Below are 14,162 nucleotides of genomic sequence, written 5' to 3'. Positions count from 1 at the left end.
CAGTGACAGAATGCCTGCACACGTGCTCAATATCAAAAAGGTTTAATTGCATGGACAGTCCATTCAATACTATATTGAATGGAATGTTCATAAGCCTGGATATGATTGAAATATAAAGTGGAATGATGGATGAATGGATTTATTGATGGATGGATGGATGGATGGATGGATGGATGGATGGATGGATGGATGGATGGAGGGATGGATGGATGGATGGATGGATGGATGGATGGAGAATAAAGACAGATTTATTTGTATCTCAAGGGCCGTTCGCACCCAGCAAGATAACTGTAATGATAATTATGTCAGTGTCAAACACGCGATACCGTTCTGTGGCCCTGCACAGTCTAGCTGAGTCAGAGCACACACACCAAGGGGGAGCGAGAGACGAAATTGTCAATATACGAAATTGTCAATATATTTAGTCATAGTTTTCGTCATCATAGCTTAGTTTTTATTTCGTTTTTATTTTGTTTTCGTCAGTGAGAAAAGGTAGTCGACGAACACTTTTCGTCATAGTTTTAGTCGACGGAATTAACATTGCATGGATGGATGGATGGATGGAGCAAGGGAGGGATTCATACATGGAGGGATATATAGGCCTAGATGATATCACTGGCTTCCATTGAAAATGAATGGTAGCCTGTAGCTTTGTATCTTGATGTTGCTGGCCTCCATTGAAAATGAATGGTATAGCCTTTGTATCTGCCAGTGTGAATACAGCATTATAAAGAGTGTCAGTGACAGAATGCCTGCACACGTGCTCAATATCAAAAAGGTTTAATTGCATGGACAGTCCATTCAATACTATATTGAATGGAATGTTCATAAGCCTGGATATGATTGAAATATAAAGTGGAATGATGGATGAATGGATTTATTGATGGATGGATGGATGGATGGATGGATGGATGGATGGATGGATGGATGGATGGAGGGAGGGATGGATGGATGGATGGATGGATGGATGGAGAATAAAGACAGATTTATTTGTATCTCAAGGGCCGTTCGCACCCAGCAAGATAACTGTAATGATAATTATGTCAGTGTCAAACACGCGATACCGTTCTGTGGCCCTGCACAGTCTAGCTGAGTCAGAGCACACACACCAAGGGGGAGCGAGAGACGAAATTGTCAATATACGAAATTGTCAATATATTTAGTCATAGTTTTCGTCATCATAGCTTAGTTTTTATTTCGTTTTTATTTTGTTTTCGTCAGTGAGAAAAGGTAGTCGACGAACACTTTTCGTCATAGTTTTAGTCGACGGAATTAACATTGCATGGATGGATGGATGGATGGAGCAAGGGAGGGATTCATACATGGAGGGATATATAGGCCTAGATGTGTGGGCAAATGAATGGGTCAGCGAGTTTTAAAAAGTGTATAGAAGACTTGTAGTTACTATGTGCTATAGTACAAAGCTCTCTCTCAGAGTGTTCCTGCAGTGAGACAGTGGATGTTTGAGGTGGCATGTATCCATGCATTATTAAAGCAGGGCCTCTCTGGGTTATAAATATACCCCCCCCCCCCCACGCCACCACTGCATCACGCTACATCTCTTACTCTCTCACACACAAGTGGATGCACCATGCCCTCCATCACACATACACGCACACGCACGCACGCACACGCACACACACACACACACACACACACACACACACACACACACACACACACACACACGCTCGCTCGCTCACGCGCACACCCACATACACACACGGACGCCCGCACACACACACACACACACACACACACACACACACACACACACACACACACACACACACACACACACACACACGCGCGCGCTCGCTCGCGCGCACACCCACATACACACACGGACGCCCGCACACACACACGTAAGTATAAATCAGGTTTAAATCTACAACTGTAACCCGTAAAGCTAACCGCAAAATGCCTAATCCTAACACTAACCCCAACCTGAATATGTTTTTCTAATTGTAAATCTCTTTCTTGTGGACCAGGAGAATGGTCATTAAGAGGTCCTCACAACAAGTACAGTAACACACACGCACACACAGAAAACACAAATGTCGTGTGCGTATTAGGCATGTAACGATTCACGCAACTCACGATACGATTCAAATCATGTTACTATGTTCACGATGATTGATGATGATTGAACACAAAACATTTTTCGAGACAAATGTCAAAAATCGTTTTTTATTATTTCTCTTACACAAATCCAGTATTTTCTTAAAATACTGTGTTTTCTCGCATATGACTGAAAACTCTTGTTTATCAATTCTCAAGAATGCTGTATTTTCTTCTCTTTTTGTATGCGCCTGCTGCTGTTTGCAACGCGATAACTTTTTTATTAAATCGATTTAAATTGTCACCAGTTTATAAATAAATCGTTACATGCCTAGTGCGTATGTACATGTATACATGTTACACATAAAATGACATACTTGAGTGCGTATGCATGAGCACACACGCCGGTTGCATGAACACACTGCATATCAGAGCAGCACCTACCAACCAGTCCATCAGCAGGGTCTTACATAAAGCCATCCAGGAGGAGCTGCTCTCAAAACAACACTGGCCCCATTAATCTGACAAGCGCCCCCCCCACCCCCCCCCAAAAAAAAAACATCCCAGCGTTTTGTACTCGTCGTTGCTTTTAGTTGCTTTTAAGAGTTTAGCATGGTGTATCACCGTGTCATGTTAGGCAACTGACCTGATGTACAGTTATACTGACTGCGGTGGACAAAGTACTCAACTCCAGTACCAGCCCCATTTGGAACCTCACTCTCCACGATAGCTCAGAGATGAGGTCCCGCTAGTCTTGCGTAGCCAGACAACTATTCCACAATCTCCGAATGCTATATAGAGTCTGGAACTACACCTCCCGAAATCCAAGAGAGGAAACTGGCACTTCCGTTCACGAAAATATATTTTAAAATATCTTTACATTCATTTTTTTTTATTTCAATTTCTGCTAAGTCCATGCGAGACTAAGGTCCCGCTGTCTCGGGTCGCGGCAGAGGTAGAGTCCGTCCAAATGCAGTGAAGATCACCTTTTTCGCAACATCGCTTCCAAAAAGTAAAGGTAGTCCGGGACACCTATACAGATGTTTGACATTTCGACGTAAAGTTAAATTTTACAGATGCGGTTGAGAAAAATGTTTAAATCGCTTATTTAGTCAGAATGTGCCATGTTTTCCCATTGTAGCCAAATCGGGAGCAGTACTGGCCGTCGGAGGTTCTTCCGGTGTACTGGGTTGAACGGGAAAACATGATGGCACAGGCTGGCTAAATAAGCAAACATATGTAGGTGTCTGACTACCTTTACTTTTTGGATACGATGTTGCGAAAAAGGTGATTTTCACCTCATTTGGACTGACTCTACCTCTGCCGGGACACGAGACAACGAGACCTCATCATCTCGGAGCTATCCTGGACTGTGAGGTTCCAAACGGGGATACTCCAGTACTTGGGTCAAAGTATAGATACTCCTGGTCAAATATTACTCAACTACTGTACGTGAGTAAGTGAACGTCGCTCCGTTAAATTCGAACTTGAGTTAAAGGGATATTTCACTTTCAAGAAAACTTTTGGTCATTTTATCGTCTACCCCAGACTATTTTTAAGTTGCTTGATTCAGTATTTAGATATTTGATTTTCATTTTATCAGACACGCCCCCTTCCTATACAAACCCATTATAACTTCAAACTCCATTTTTAACATGTTAGATTCATCAAAAACACCCGTCCTTGGTTCTGGTGACACACCCTGCCCTCCTAATACGTGAGGGGGCCGTGTTCTTTCGATAACTTTTGTTATTTATTAAAAAAAAAAAAAAATTTAAATGAAAAGAAATAAATACAATACAAAAATGTATTAAAAAAAAAATTAAAAAAGTAATCGAAAAAACATGGCCCCCTCACGTATTAGGAGGACAGGGTGAGTCAGCAGAACCAAGGTTGATGAATCTAACAGGTTAAAAATGGAGTTTGAAGTTACAATGGGTTTGTATAGGAAGGGGGCGTGTCTGATAAAATGAATATCAAATATCTAAATACTGAATCAATCAACTTAAAAATAGTCTGGGGGGCTCACAAAGGCCTGAGTAGACGATAAAATGACCCAAAGTATTTTTGAAAGTGAAATATCCCTTAAAGGTAGTGGAGTACTTGCTTTAAAACATTATTGGTATTCAAAAGTACAAATTACAATTACATTTCTTTTTAATGTCAGCGCATCGCTGTATTGAGATTCATTTCCCAAACAAATTCAAAGATTTTCCAGACTGAGTCATTGAGGGGGTCCCAGGGGGTCCTCTGCAAAATGATTTAATTAAGCAAAGTTACACAAGAGGGTGTGCTTTATCGTGATTATTGACACCACAGTGATGCGGTCATGGAACGAGGCAGAGCAGAGTTCTGCATGCATCACTGAAGTGTAATTAATATTAATTCATATTTTTACATTTTGATTCGTCTCATTGGAGAACGGCTAGGTGTGCTTCACGCTCGTTAGAGCACGGGTATACAGAGCCTATTTCAACCAATCAGATTGCTCGGTCGGAACGACCTGTTGTATAATGTAGCATAAAAAACATGAAAAAATAGCCAATGTAATAGCCATGTAACATGGAAGCAGCAGTCGAAAGTAACTACAGTAAGTACATTTACTGAAGTACTGTACTTAAAGGTAGGGTAAGTGATTTGCAATTATTCAAATAATTGCAAAATGGGTCTATGTTCTGATAGTGCTCGTTACTATAGAGTGTCCTGTCCATATAATGAGTCTCCATGTCTCTCCAGCTCTTTATAAAACAGAAAATGCATTTTCGTTTCAGTTTCAGTTTCATTTCCAATTTTATCCAATCAGGATAGAGAACTCAATCAGGATATAGATTAAACAAGTGAAATTGGAAGTGATGACACTAAGAAATGAGCAGGCAAAATTTGAACAGGAACACTATAAAAATTAAGCTTAAAAATGGGTACTTTCTCCTGATTGGCTGAGATTTTGATTGGCTGAGATTTTGACACCTACCAGAAAATGTATTTTCTGTTTATTAAAGAGCTGGAGAGACGGGGAGACTCCTGTTACTGAACAAACACTCTATAGCAATGATTACTATCAGAATATAGTGCTTAAACCTTTAAAAAAAATACTTTTTGTTTTAACCCAAAAATATCACTTACCCTACCTTTGAAGTACAATTTTGAGGTATTTGTACTTTGCTGGAGTATTTCCAATTTTCAATACTTTTACTTCTACTCCACGACATCTCAAGAGGCAAATATTGTACTTTTACTCCACTACAATTATATGCTTTGTAGATTTTGATTAATATTACAAAACACACATTAACCACTTCAGCCCTATATACATTTCTGCCATTTGAAAATAGCCGATATACAAGCTCACAATGCGTCGCGATTGGATGATGCTATATACTTATGTACATTTAGTCAAGTAAATGTTTTATTCCGGACTTTTACTTGTAACAGAGTATTTCTACATTGCAGTATTGATAGTTTTACTTAAAGGTAGGGTAAGTGATATGTTTTGGTCAAAACAAAAAGTATTTTGTTAAAAGGTTAAAATACTATATTCTGATAGTAATCATTGCTATAGAGTGTTTGCTATAGGAGTCTCCCTGTCTCTCCAGCTCTTTAATAAACAGAAAATACATTTTTCGGTAGGTGTCAAAATCTCAGCCAATCAGGAGAAAGTACCTATTTTTAAGCTTAATTTGTATAGTGTTCCAGTTCCAATTTTGTCTGCTCATTTAGTGTCATCACTTCCAATTTCACTTGTTTAATCTGTATCCTGATTGAGTTCTCTGTCCTGGTTGGATAAAATTGGAAATGAAACTGAAACTGAAACGAAAATGCATTTTTTGTTTTATAAAGAGCTGGAGAGACAAGCAGACTCCTTTTACTGAACAAACACTCTATAGCAATGAGTACTATCAGAATATAGAGCTATTTAACACTTATTTTAACCAAAGCAAATCACTTACCCTACCTTTAAGTAAAACATTTGCGTACTTTTTCCACCACTGCATGGAGGTGCCCACAAGGCCACAATGTGTAGTGTAGGTGCCCACTCAGCCAGTTACCACTCTGTTTACCGTACAACCTACATACTGAAACATGTCTGTGGCAAGTACTCAACAGAAACATTTATGGAAAAAATAAAAAACAGAGAGAAAAAAAACCCTATCTGCAAATATAGTTTTTTTCATTGAATAGCTCTCCTCAAAGTATTCATTTAAAAACAGCTCCATTATTTTTTTATTCTCAACTGCATGCAGCAATCATGAATAGAACATTTGCCTCCAACACAGGCAATATCTTTTAATGATGCACTAACAGTAGCTACAGCTGCACACTGATTGATCTGTGTGTGTGTGTGTGTGTGTGTGTGTGTGTGTGTGTGTGTGTGTGTGTGTGTGTGTGTGTGTGTGTGTGTGTGTGTGTGTGTGTGTGTGTGTGTGTGTGTGTGTGTGTGTGTGTGTGCGTGTGTGTGTGTGTGTATGTGTGTGGGGGGGGGGGGGGGGTCTGGGTGGGTGGGTGGGTGTGTGTGTGTGTGTGTGTGTGTGTGTGTGTGTGTGTGTGTGTGTGTGTGTGTGCGTGCGTGTGCGTGTGTGTGTGTGTGGGGGGGGGGTGGGGGGAGGGGGTTATCATCATTGCCGAGTTAAAGAAATGAAAATTGGGAATAATTGGTTCCTGTAGGCTAGGAGGTACAGTAATTGGGAGTTTTCCCTCCCTCAGCACACTGCCGTGAGATGTATATATATACACACACGCACACACACACACGCACACACACACGCACACACACACACACACACACACACACACACACACGCACACGCACACGCACACACACAAACCAGACGATTGGTAAGCGGAGATGCGTCACAATGTCAGCTTGTAGATTCTCTTCTTCACGCAAAATACACCGTCAATATCAACAGGTGTTGCTTAGACACCCTGGCCTATACCACACTACTGCTACTTGTATTGGTCGGTCAGATATAATGCTATAGTCAAGATAGCTAGATCCTCTATTGATCCCGTGGGGGAAATTTCAGGCACCAGAGACAGCACAAGAGTAAAAAGTTACAGATGCAGGTCACAGAAGTACAGTATGGGACAGAGTGACAACACAATAAAGACACACTTAAACAACTATTAATAAAGTATACTGACGTATATACACCCTATACAATCATCCCGCCTGGTGCAGAACAACAAAGACGCCGTGGATAAATAATAGAGTATACAATAATGAATAATGAGTGTACATAAATAATAGAGCGTGCAGTGGGACGAATGAACAAAGTTTTATCAAGTCCTGCTGTTTAGTGAGCGTCCGAGGTGTTGCTGTTAACAGTGGCGAGATGCACAATGAAAGAAGAGAAGTGCCGTTTATAGCCGTGTGCGACTTCTCCGTTTTTGAAGCTTATAACGTAAAGATAATCCTATGGCCTATCCTATGGATCAGTGGTACAGCATGTCTGGAGGAGGAAGAAGAATGAAGTATTATGCTGAAAAGAACACCTCGCCTACAGTGACGCATGGATAGATTCACCTCCGCCCCGGGTGGAGGGAGGTGAATCTGTCGTTTCCTCTCTTACTCAGGTACCCAATTATCTCTGGATGGAGGGGGTGGGAGGGATTATTCATGATGGCATCCAGCTTTCTTGCTGTGCGCACCCTGGCCAACTCCTCCCTAGGCCTGTCACAATTATTACATAATCGTCTAATCGCAATTATTTTATATAATCGCAATTATCTTTGTCTAATTATAATCGTCATAATCAATTCCATGTAAAAAAATTGACAAATATTAAAAAATAATGTCAAAAATAGTGGAAATAGCAGATCTATAAGCTAAAAACGCGTCGCATCGCGGCACGTTTTGGGCTTATAGATCTGCTATATCCACTATTGTATTAATGTTTATTTTTACGTATAAAGTAATTAAATATGTTTTATTTGTCATATCTGGCCTGTGCAACTTTTGTTTACGAAAGCTAAAAGCCAAACAGAAATTGAATTTTTATTCCTAATGTTACATACATTTTCAACGACAGAAACCCAATTAAATCGTTAATCGCAATTATTTGAGTGATAATTAATCGTCAACTTAAATTTGTAATCGTGACAGCCCTACACCTCCCCCCCCCCCTCCAGAGGGCACTTTTCATAACGGACTAATAGAACATCTGTAGCATCCTGTTACACACGCCAAACGATCCGAGCCTTCGCAGGAAGAACAGCCGGCTCTTCCCCTTACTGTGAAGTGCCTCTGCGGTGTCTGTACAGTCCAACGAGCTGTTCAGGTGCACTCCTAGAAATGAATTTGTAGGCTGTCCACAAACTCCACCACCTCCCCATTCATGGTGCTGGGCACCGGGGGGGGGGGGGGGGGGGGTACTCTCTTGGTCGTGTGGAAATCCACCACCATCTCCTTGGTCTTGCTATAGCATTGAGCCGGAGCTGGTTCGCCTCGCTCCGCCGCACAAAGTCCCTCTCACCACACCATCATGTTCAGCAGTGTTGTCACCTGAGATATGGCCGACCACCGTGGTGTCATCTGAGAATCTCTGTAGGTGACAGGTCTTGGGAGTTGAAGCGGAAATCAACCAACCCCTGCAGTCTCACATATCGCTATACCTCTACCAGACTACCTCTGCCCGAGAGGTAGTCTGAGATCTATGCCACGAGCCTCGGTCCACCCCCATCAACGCAAGCTTCTCTGCAAGCAGTAGAGGCTGGAACGTATTGAAGGCACCCGGAGAAGTCAAACGACACTACTGCCCAGGGCGTCGAGGTGGGTGAAGGCCCTATTAAGCATGTAGATCTGTAGCACTCTGTGAGATTTGTAAGAATGTAAAGTGCGTTATAAATAAAATGTATTATTATTATTATTATTATTAGATCAGTGGTTCTCAACCAGTGGTCCGGGGACCACCAGTGGTCCTTGAGGGGGTTCCAGGGGGTCCCCAGCCAAATTAATAGTTAGGAACCAAATTGACCCTTATGTGTCTGTAACTCAGTGTACAAATGGAATGGAATGGTTCCATTTGTACACTCTCAGAGTTAAATAAACACTAATGATGATGATACAGTGTAGATTCGGACCCTAAAGAAATCAAAATGGTTGAGTTCCTGGCATATCTTTTCAAAAGGGGGTCCGTGGGCTAATATGTGTCAATTTGGGGGCCCTTGACGCGAAAAAGGTTGAAAACCACTGATGCAGATGATGGCGTCATCAACCCCGATGTCTGCCTGGTAAGCAAACTGAAGGGGGTCGAGATGTTCGTCGGTCTCAGTTGGTTCAGTACCAGCCGCTCAAAGGCCTTCATGCCCTGTGATGTCAAGGCAACTGGTCTGTTGTAGTCATTGAGGACTGAGGGACAACTTTTCTCAGGAACGCACTCACAGAACCAGTGATGACCTGACGAAGGCTGTCTACATCGTCTCCATGTTCACTGAAAGATTAGTCTCGGCCTGTGTGGAAGCTGAAGCTTGGGCGTCACTGGACCTTCCAACAGGACAATAATCCCATGTATACCTTAAGTCCACTAAGGCTTGGTTACAGAGGAAGTACTGGAAGATTCTAGACGGTTCTGTGAGAGTCTCCTGACTTGAACCCCACAGAAAATCTCTGGTGGGATTTGAAGAGGGCGGTTGCAGAACACAAAGCCAAGAATATTAGTGAAGTGGAGGCCAAACGACACATGAAGAATGGGCTAAGATGCCTCAGGAATACATATAAATATATATATATATATATATATATATATATATATATATATATATATATATATATATATATATATATATATTCTGCCAGAACCTGGTGTTAGCCTGCAGTTGTCATTAAAAGTGGCATTTTGTGTTGAATTTGGAGAAACGACTATATTAGTTGCAATATTATTTGTGTTGAGATATATATATATATAGATAGATAGATAGATAGATAGATAGATAGATAGATAGATAGATAGATAGATAGATAGATAGATAGATAGATAGATAGATCTTGTATACATTATACAGGACAAAACGTTGCACTGCCTGAATTAACCTGACTTAAATGGAATGAATTCAGTGGGATGTTCCCACACTGTTGTACGACCGACTGCCAAGCCAAGCCAGCCAAGCACACAAGTCAGTCAGCCCCCATCCATCCATCCCTCCATCCATCCATCCATCCATCCATCCATCCCTATTCTGTACTGTAAGCTGCATTGCTAAAGTCAAAGCACTCTGCAAGTAAAAGATACACGGCTGAGGCTGAGAGAGAGAGAGAGAGAGGAAGGAGGGGGGTAACTGCGTGTGAGAAGAGGTTGGGGGTAGTTAGGTGTGGGGGGCTTATCAGAGAGGCAGGGGAGATCGTTGGCACCGCTAGCGAAGGGGAAAGCTGAGAACCGGGGGGGGGGGGGGGGGGTGGGGGGTTGGGGGGGGGGCACTTCACGGCTTGTGCACCGATCTGCGCGGGTCCCCCGCTTCAGCGGCGAGTCGCCATGCACGCTAAGTCGAAACGGAGTCACACTTTATTTAATAGAGATTCAATCCCTGAGCTAGCGGACCGGTCCGCACGCTCTCTAGTCAGCCCCCCCCCCCCACACACACACACGCACATCAGATCTAGCTGCCACCCTGTAAAAGGAGAAGAGCTAACACTTGACTCGAGTGAAATAAATAAGTTTGAATAAATTATAACCACTTTAATCCCATTTATACACTTAGCAAACTGCACCCACCCTGAGTTGGTGCTGTACTTGGACCGCTTTTTTTGTTGTTGCCGTCTACACTACATCAAATCGAATATGGTTGCTGGGGTTAACGACATAACACTATAACCAAAGAAAGCAAAGTGGAAGTGAGGATCTTATATCACCAGTAATCATCATCATCATCATCAGTTCCTACCTGGTTGTAGCTGTGCACGGCTCCCCCGACCTGGCCGCTGCGCAGAGGGGTTGCCGCGGAGATGCTGTCGCTAAGGGCGAGGGTCTGGTTGCTATGGTAGCTGGCAGAGTAGTGGAGCGAAGCCTGCGGTGTGGCGTTGAGCTGCAAGGAACTCTGGGAGAGATGTGCCGGTCCTATAACCGAGAGAGAGAGAGGCAGAAAGAGAGAGAGAGTGAGATGGATATGCAGAGATGGAGAAGGAGGGCGTGAACGGAGAGGAGGGAGAGCGAGGGAGTACGAGAATACGTATGAGAGAGAGAGAGAGAGAGAGAGAGAGAGAGAGAGAGAGAGAGAGAGAGAGAGAGAGTGGTTAAGAGAGTGAGTGGGAAAGAGGGAGAGAGTGGGGAGAGAGTGAGAGAGAGTGGGAAAGAGGGAGAGAGAGAGTGGGAGAAAAAGTGTGTGGGAAAGAGAGAGAGAGAGAGAGAGAGAGAGAGAGAGAGAGAGAGAGAGAGAGAGAGAGAGAGAGAGAGAGAGAAAGAGAGAGAGAGAGAGAGAGAGAAAGAGAGAGTGGGGGGTATGGGAGAAAAAGTGGGAGAGAGAGTGAGGGAGATGGAGAGAGAGAGAGAGTGGGAGAGAGAGTAGCAATTTAGAGCAGACAGCAACAGCAGTGCAGCGCTCAGTGAGTTGGAGATGGCATACATAATTTATTAGCGAGAAGGAGAGAGATATAGAGGAACAGCGAGAGCAGGAGGTGAAGGAAGAGGAGGAGGAGGAGGGGGAAGGGGAGAGAGAGAGAGTGAGAGAGAGAGAGACAGAAAACTTGTACAAAGCGAAACAGACAAGTTTTTTTTTAGGTTGGTTGGGGGCAATGTTTGGAGTGGTTCGCTGTTTGCGAACCACTCCAAACATTACATCCACCCCCCCACCCCTCCCCTCCCCAACAAAGCGAGCAGAGTTGTGGATCTACGTTATCTAGCCTGTACGCCCACACCCCCTTGTGTGTGTAAGACAAAAAGGGATTCCCACTGTGAGATGAATCATTTAGTGGTTGGCGCTGCTCCTTCCTGTTTAGTCAGCCTCTCGCCCAATGTGCAGGAATGCATCTGGCAGCGTTTGAACTGCTTTGGAAAAGAGGAGCTCGAGTTTGAGCCCGATTTAGAGTTCGTCGTACCATACAAACATAGCTGATCCGTAAGTCGGCAACGCGGCGTCACGGATGCCAGCGGTTGTGGAACATTTTTATATCGAGGACCCCTTCAAATTGAGATGTGTTTGGAGCCCATACAACATTTTTTTATTATTTTTATTTTTTGTACATTTCAAAACATTTGAAAAAAAAACTAAAATTCAAACACTTGATGTACGCTATTAGGGTTAAAGTGATTTTGATCCGATTACAGGAAGAGGGTATTTTCCCTAGGTGCCCGGACTGCTAGGCCAGCAGTCCGGGCACCTATGCTCCAATGTAGCCTGACAGTGCATTGCTGGTTCGAATCCTGATGTCTCTCCCCATCTCTCTCTCCCTGTTTCCTGTCCATCTACACTATACCTAATAAAGGCAGAAAAGGTTGCTGGGAACCCCCTTAAAGACCCCTGGCGGTCCCCAGAGGCCCGCGGACCCCACTTTGAGAACCACTGGTGCATGCGAGGCGTGAGCTTATGGACTGGCGTTGTTTTCGGCACGCGACACCGGTCATAAGACGGAGGAATAAAGCTGTAAGTCGAAGCTTCTTTTACGGTTCCCCGAAACTCCACAAAATACCCTCTTTCCTGTAAGCTGGTGAGCCGCTGAAACCGGCTCTGTCTTCCTTGTCTTTTCATACCGGCTCAAGAACAAGGCATTGGTTCCACATGGTCGATGTCAGGCAGAAACCTCATATCGCAACTTTTTGTTTCGTCTCTTTATGCCCTTCCTCGTCATACTACAGTGTCACACGAAAGTAGCAAAAATAGCCGATCTACAAGCTCAAAATAAGTGTTAAATAACTCTATATTCTGATAGTACTCGCTATAGAGCAGTGGTTTTCAACCTTTTTCATGTCAAGGTCCATTATTTATTCTGCATTTTGAGCCACAGAACCACCATTTGATGAGATCTAACTCTCAGAACCCAAAACTTAGAATATGTTGTTATCGTTGGATAAGATTGTGTACACAATTCCATCCATGCTGTGTTGATGTTGTAACATAGGAGAGATGACAGGCACACGTTGATCAAAATAACTAAGGGTTACTTCCGTAACCCCGGTTTTGTAAATTGCGAACGAGGTGTTCACATATGGGAAACAGCGCCCTCTGGCGATGTACAGAAGCTTCACATTCACTCCCTCAGGGCCAAACCCTTTTTGGCCCGATGGGTCTTCCGTCGCTTTCCGGTAGCCCTCTTACCCGAGGGCACAAAAGGAGACCGGAACGCGGAAGTCATTCTCTTGATACACCAGCTTCCTTCTGCCTACGGTGAAGCAAAAAGAAGGGTGTTTTTGTGAACACCTCGTTCGCAATTTACAAAACCGGGGTTACGGAAGTAACCCTTAGTTTTGCTACATTGCTCTCTCGGTGTTCACATATGGGAGATATAAACCCCCGGAATGTATCTACAAATCGAGATACCACAATACCTGCCCCAGTACCGGGCGCCAGGGGCGTGGCCCTCAGCACCCAGGCGCCATCAGACCCACCGGGTCTGAGGCAAGGATCAGGAAAGTAGGGCCCTGACACACCATTGTCAGCCCTAAGAACTAAAAGACAGGCACAGCCTGTCCATCTTCGTGGAGGGCCCTGACAGACCGAAGTCCGCCTTACTGACCTAAGGCCCGGACGTCGGCCTATGACATACTAGGCACAAGGGCATGAACAGATCCTACATCCGTTCTATGCCCCTACCCACCTTCAGGTGGAAGCCACACCCCGGACTGCGAGCGCCAAAGAAGACGCCACCACGTCCAGGCTAGAAAAACAGCGAAAGTCAAGGAGACTACCAACTCGCTGTCATGTAGACGTCCTGAAAAACCCGCCTCTGCAGAGGGCCCAGGACGTCAACACCCCCTAGGAGGCACAAGGGCATGAACCGACCTTACGTCTGTTCCATGCATCTACCCCACCGTCAGGTGGAAACCACGCCCAGGACTGCGTGCGCCATGGAGGGCGCTGCCACGTCCAGGCCAAAGAGAGCAGCGAAAGTCGAGGTAGACGACTAACTTGCTGCCGTGTAGGCGTCCTGAAAACCACACCTCTGCAGAGGGCCC

The 14,162-nt window shown here is 44.0% G+C and overlaps 1 protein-coding gene across 1 annotated transcript in view; it reads right to left on the bottom strand.

Moving 5' to 3' along the window:
* LOC308077018 (catenin delta-2-like) overlaps positions 1 to 14,162 on the bottom strand; it is a gene marked incomplete at its 3' end in the record, with an annotated part of 629,209 nt that overhangs the window by 282,355 nt on the left and 332,692 nt on the right. Inside the window, exon 6 of the mRNA XM_080417546.1 lies at positions 10,939 to 11,111. Within this exon, the coding sequence (XP_080273672.1) occupies positions 10,939 to 11,111 (173 nt within the window). The remainder of the gene's footprint in view (positions 1 to 10,938; positions 11,112 to 14,162) is intronic.

The sequence above is a fragment of the Gymnoscopelus braueri genome, assembly GCF_963280865.1.
Source record: "Gymnoscopelus braueri genome assembly, chromosome: 21".
Taxonomy (NCBI): domain Eukaryota; kingdom Metazoa; phylum Chordata; class Actinopteri; order Myctophiformes; family Myctophidae; genus Gymnoscopelus; species Gymnoscopelus braueri.
Note: the sequence above shows the minus strand (reverse complement) of the source record. Positions and strands in the feature narration are given on the sequence as shown.